The sequence below is a fragment of the Gymnogyps californianus genome, chromosome 2, assembly GCF_018139145.2.
Source record: "Gymnogyps californianus isolate 813 chromosome 2, ASM1813914v2, whole genome shotgun sequence".
Lineage (NCBI taxonomy): Eukaryota > Metazoa > Chordata > Aves > Accipitriformes > Cathartidae > Gymnogyps > Gymnogyps californianus.
The window spans coordinates 147,305,847-147,311,846 of record NC_059472.1 but is presented as its reverse complement, the minus strand read 5'-3'; the positions used below and the strand labels follow the sequence as shown (position 1 = coordinate 147,311,846).

The window sequence follows — 6,000 nt, the reverse complement described above, 5'->3', positions numbered from 1 at the left end:
GCGCGGGGCTCGGCGTGAGTCACCCAGCCCGCGGCGCGGGGAGCCGAGCGCGCAGGCACACGGAGGAGGCGGCGGGGGCGGGCGGCGGCGAGCGGGCGGGGGCGACAGGCACCGGCTCCCCGCCCGCCCACTCACACATGCTGCCGAGCCGCAGTCAGCTGGAGCGCCGCTTCCTCCCCAGCCGCCGCCGATGGCCTCCTCGCCCGCCGGCAGCCGCTGAGGACCCCCAGCGTCCCCGCCAGGGCAGGGAATGGTAGATCGGCCGCCCGGAGCCCTGTCCAGCCCAGCCCGCCGCACAGCAGCCTCGGCCGCCGCCGCTCGCGGGAGCCGCCGCCCGAGACGAGCCGCAAAATGAACCCCCAGTGCGCCCGCTGTGGCAAAGTGGTCTATCCCACCGAGAAAGTCAACTGCCTGGACAAGGTGCTGGGGCGCGGGCGGGCGGGGACGGTGCCTCCCGGGCGTGCTCGCCCTGCGCCCCGCTCCCCTCGGCTCCGGCGGGGCGGGCAGGGCCGGGCCGGGTCGGGCCGGGCCGGCGGGGGAGCGGAGCGAGCCGGCAGGTGGCAAATGCAGCGCCTCAGGGGCTGCCGCTGCGCCGGCATCCGCGCCGCCGGGCGACAACCGGCGTGCCACCGCGCTGGCGCAGGGCGGGGGGCGAGCGGGGGCCGCGGCGGCCCGCAGAGCCCTTGCGGTGCCCGCACGGGGAGTGACGGCGCCTGGGGCCGGCGGCGGGTCCCTGCGGCCCCCCTGGCTCCCTGAGGGATGAAGTTGTAGGCGGCCCCCGCCCGACTGTAGTTGTCGGTGCTTCCCCGAGCTGCGGCGGCTTCGGCTGCCCCTTAGGCCATGGCCGCCTCGGCGGGGACGGTGGCCGGGGCAGCGGGGTGGCGACAGCCCCGTCCCTCGAGGGTGTCCCCCGGTGATGCCGGTTATCGCCGAGCGCGGTCGCTCCGTAAATAACAGCAATGAGGCTGTGACAGATGCGCCAAATTCACGTTCCCGGAAAGGCAAGGCGGTAGGAGCTACTGGAGGAAAATACCGTATTATGTGCTAAATTTAGTGTCTGTTCAGCGTACCAAAAAGCCAGCCGTCACATTAGTTAGTGATTTTATTCGCATAGTATTGCATTCTTAGCAAGCGGTGTCATTTTTTTCTTTAACGAGGCAAAATGTCAAACTCCTGCTTCAGTTATCTTTAAAATAATCCGGCAAGGTCAGTGTGGGGAGGTCTTGGCATTCACCTTAGCAGAGAATTTACATTTCTGAGTGTGTTTCAGAAGCACCTTTGGTTTCGTGTGGAAGTAATTATTTTGATTTAGTTTACAGAGATCTATAATGCATGGCCAGAATATTGACGTGCAATTGTGTTTTTACATTTACTGTACTCTAACGTAGTTTTCAAAACATCAGTATTGTAAGTAATTCTACTTTACGTTTCTTTACAGTACTGGCATAAAGGATGTTTCCACTGTGAAGTTTGCAAAATGGCTCTGAACATGAATAACTACAAAGGGTATGAAAAGAAACCTTATTGCAATGCGTAAGTATTGTAAATGTCAAGTCTTGCAGAAATGCATGTGAAAAGAAAACCTGGCCGTGGATGTTGTCAAATAGGTCTTGTGCTGTAAAAACTTAATCTAGAGATGTAGCAGTACAGTCTAGAGCAGTTTAGTATCTTTTCAGATGGCGTAATCTACTTGCATTGAAGTGATAGAAGATGAAAGTGTTTGATTATGATGTGTTTAGGCAGAGTTTTAATATCAGATCTCACGATAGAGGTCCTTTCCTCCCAGAAAGTGTAGGATCTGGTGCTGACTCCTATTACATTCATTATTGGCCTGCTGGATTACAGTTGTCCATTATGCAGCTCTCTGTTCAGGGTTATGGACCTGATCAGCATTTTGTAATAAGAAAACAAACAAAGTGCTTCTTGGTTGTGTAGTTTACCAGAGACAATATCCCGTTAGAGATCGTGACAACCTATTTTTAAAACTGTTGTTCACATATCTCGGATTACTAAGCTAGATATTTACAAAATCCCTGCTTCTAGTGCTTCATGTTATTTTGTATTGTGCTTTGTTCTTAGATTTTGATAAAGAAAATAGATTAATTTTAGTTGTAGAGTATAATAATGTATTCCACTTCCAGATTTTGTCATTGTGTGGATTTTGAAGAGTGCTTTGATGTTTGGCTTGCAAATACTGCAGAAGAGCATTTTGATACATGTAGAAAAAAGGTGCTTATTATTCTTTGTACCATGCTCCTAAGATTTGCTAAGTGCATTTCAGTACGTTTTAATCTTTAGAAACAGTTATAATATGCTTTGTTAGAAGGATCTCTCTAAAGAATTTTGAATCAAATTTGATCTTATGTTATATGTTATTCATATATTGTTACTACTTTCACCTTTTATCTACTTAAAACATGTTTTAAGAGACACAATTTTGAAACTATAGGCATGTTGTAATTTTTTCAGAAATACTCTCCTATACTCATCTTAAAATATTTGTTTCATGTTGAGGTAGCCAGTCTATGGCTGGCCGTCGCAGAATAGTTCAATAGCATATGCTCATTTCTTCCAGGCTAAAATTGAAGCCAGTCAGTGCCTATCTGTCTAAAATACGAGTTTTGTTATAAAAACTGCTGTGCTGCCAAAACTTGAAACACCTGTTTCAATGTGCGCAGTTGTACTTAGATTGCTTTAGGAACATATGGACTTACACACATACATTTCTAGCTTTCCTTGGAGTGCTCTACAGTGTATAGGGGTGACATTAGACCTCTTGTAATAAAGTGTGGTCGGTTGCCAGTCTTACGTGCTGTAGAGAAAGCTCTGTAGGAAGGGAGATTCATCCTTCAACAGGTGGCACACTACAAATTGAGACTAACCTAGAGGTTATTGGCCCTAGATGGGACTCTGCTTGTGGTGCTATTTCAGTTGAAGTATAAGTACAGGCTTACATCCTTTACAGTGGTTAAAACACTGATAATACTTTGGTGCCTTTTACCTAAAGTTTTGTGGTTACATTTCAGTGATGATACTTTGGTTGCTTGATCTTTCCTATGTAATCAGATACTTACTTGTACTTAATAACACCGTTTACAAAGTCTCCTCCGTGCTATACATTGGTGTTTCCATACCGTGCATATTTAACTTACGTTGTAGGAGAGTTTTTCATCTATGTAGTTATGCTACGTGGTGTGTCCTTCTATTTACGGATGAGGGGGAATAAGGATGATGGATATGTTATGTACCATTCAGTGCTGTTCTTCCTGGTAGCTGCTTTAATGAGCTTTGTAATAGTGATCCTTGAAAAAATAATCTCTGTCTTTGAAATGTCCCTCAAACCTGATGTATGAAATGGGAAGAAACAGTGTAAAACCATGAAAGAGTGGGTTTATTCTATTAAAGAAGAGACAAGATTTAATGTATAATATCCAGAATGTGTATTTTGTTCTTAAGTATTGGTAAACTTAAGTTTGGTGGTGGTGGTGTGGTGTTTTTTTTTTTTGAGAAACTTTAGTCAAATAATCTAAGTAATTTCAAGTGTTCTATGGAACCACGAAGGGAAGACAAAGGTGTGCTTTGTGGTTTCAACAAACTTTAATATCCTTCAAAGGAGGGATAAGGTGTTCATGCAAAATGGTGTTTTGAAAATACAGTTGATTTAAATTATCATATTTTGACACAGTACTCTTGCATCTCAAAGGTTACTTATTTGCAAAGCAGGCGCCATTATAGTATTTGAAATGATGATGTGTCTTATCCAGTGTTCATTAGTAAGAGGCAAATCCATTTTTATGTTAAATACTGCTTGATCAGAAAATCTGTGAAGAAAAGAATGCAAATTTACTCATACAAACACCTACAAGCACTTGACAAAGAGCAATTACTGTTAGACTGTTTATTGAGGCCATCCATCAACGAGAGTGTAATTTGTAGATAAAAGTGAAGAATTATGCACTAATTTGAATGGGAGAGCAATACCATGAAGTTGTTTAATAGGTTTGGAAGCCATAGTTAGCTTTTTGTAAGGACAAGTTGAAAAGCAGGTATCTTCAGTAATTTCTGTATCTGTTTGTTAGTTCACAGGTTAGATAATGCACTTGAGTGTATTTTGACCTTTGAACTTAAAATATTCCACTCTCTTTTTTCAGGTGCTGAAATTAATCATTTTTGCTGCATTACTGGCAAAGATCAGAAGTTACTTTAACTGTAAAACACACTTACGTTTCTGTTAATATAAGAAAAAGATACTGATTTGTGAATGTTCAAACTATACGTTTGGTGGAGGAGAGTAGTCAGATGGATTAACAGGAACTAGTGAGCCAAAAAGGAATATACTGTGAAATACTTTGATTCAGTGACCATTAGAAAAGAGCAGAAATATTTGTAAATGCAGGATTCCGCTTTTATTAAGGGAAAGTTTTTTTTGTTGGGCAGCTTGTCACGTTTCCAGCTAAATGATTGTATACGTTCCTTGTGATAAGGCTACATGGATAGCAAAAGTAATGACTGGGCTACTGACGTAGTAGAACTGGTGGTACAGGTCAAGAAGCTGGGTTGCCTAGTATTGCAATTCTGATACTGCTTTTGTAAGTTGTAGATTTATGAAAGATTTTGCAACTAGGTTAGAGGGAAAACTTTGTCTACACGTGCTTGCGTGTAATAGGTTTTGACAAGAATGATCTTTGTATCACAGTTTTCATGAAGTTCCTTGATCTGTCTCCTTTAGATCTTTCAGTTCTCTTACTTGTAGAGAAAAGATTATACAACTTTGTTCTCTCTTTTTTATTATTTACATAATTTGTGAGCTGTTTGAGTCAGGATAGTTTATCTCTGCTTGTTTGTGTAGTGCTTAGAATGTGGCGCTTTTATCTCAGCTGGGACCTCCAAGTAGTACAGTACTCTCATGACTTATGGTTTTGTGTTTCTCACTTTACTTGCATTCACGTTTCATCTGAAAGGCCTCATACACAACATTTTGAAGCCTGTAGATGCTTAGCACGTGGACACTGCTAGGTTTGCCTGAACAACTTTAGTCTTGCCTTTTTTTTGCTGTTTGACTTTAGATATGCTACGTTGCCAGACAGCTGCCTGATCCGTGAAATAATTTTGATGAGACTAAGGGCTCAGACTTTGTCGTCCAGTTTTGCAGTTCAGCCAGGTGCTATGCATTGCCTGAAGCAGGTGAATGAGCCATTCTTTGTTTCTCTGAATGTGCATATAGGTAGTAAAAGAAAGGTTAAGACAATTAAAATGGTTTGGGTAATCCAATGATTTGTTGAATCAAGGTGGCTTTAATGCATATTTGAACCCCTATTCCACTTTAATATCTGCAGATAGAGATTATTAAATACTTGTTTAATATATATGGAAATGATAAGAAGAAAAGTTGCTGTTGTTATTATTATTAGCAAACTCAGAGCTGATTCTTCCCAGCTGCAAATAACCAAAATGATCCAAGGAAATGAATGGCATTTTGGCAACTAACCATCTGTGTACTAGTTCTCAAGTTTGTTAAATGATTGAATCATGTAGGATGATTATATGGTAACTTATTCTTACGAATATTCATATAAATACTTTTTTGACAGATTCACTAGACCAAAACACAAGACTACTTTTTATGCAAAATGTTGAAGCTGAAATGCATATTTTTGGAATGTTCTCTCCGCATTAGCTATACCTGCTGATGCAAACAGACTTCCTGCATGTGTGAACACGTCTGACAGAGATGTATTTTTTAATTTCTGCAAAACCTAATAGCTTAAGCTTCTGCAGACTTGATATGCACTCTTGCCAAAGGCAAACAACCTCACTATTGGAATAAATTCTTCTGAAATACTTAGTATCTAAAATTTTGCTGATCGCCTGCACACAGGGTAGCTTCATTCAAGTTTTTATTTATGACAGCCACCATGTGGAATGATTACATAACTTTAAAATTTATATCTACTGTCATCAGTCTTAGCGTGGATTATTGACATGAAGAAAAACTCATCA

General features: G+C 42.5%; 1 protein-coding gene across 3 annotated transcripts in view; it reads left to right on the top strand.

Annotated features, from left to right (window-relative positions):
* Window positions 1-224: 224 nt before the first annotated feature.
* The window catches only part of NEBL (nebulette), a 273,965-nt gene continuing 268,189 nt past the window's right edge, over window positions 225-6,000 (top strand). For all 3 annotated transcript variants that reach the window (XM_050892028.1, XM_050892027.1, XM_050892026.1), the window contains exons 1-2: window positions 225-420; window positions 1,439-1,533. In XM_050892028.1, the coding sequence (XP_050747985.1) occupies window positions 352-420; window positions 1,439-1,533 (164 nt within the window). In that variant the 5' untranslated portion in view covers window positions 225-351. The remainder of the gene's footprint in view (window positions 421-1,438; window positions 1,534-6,000) is intronic.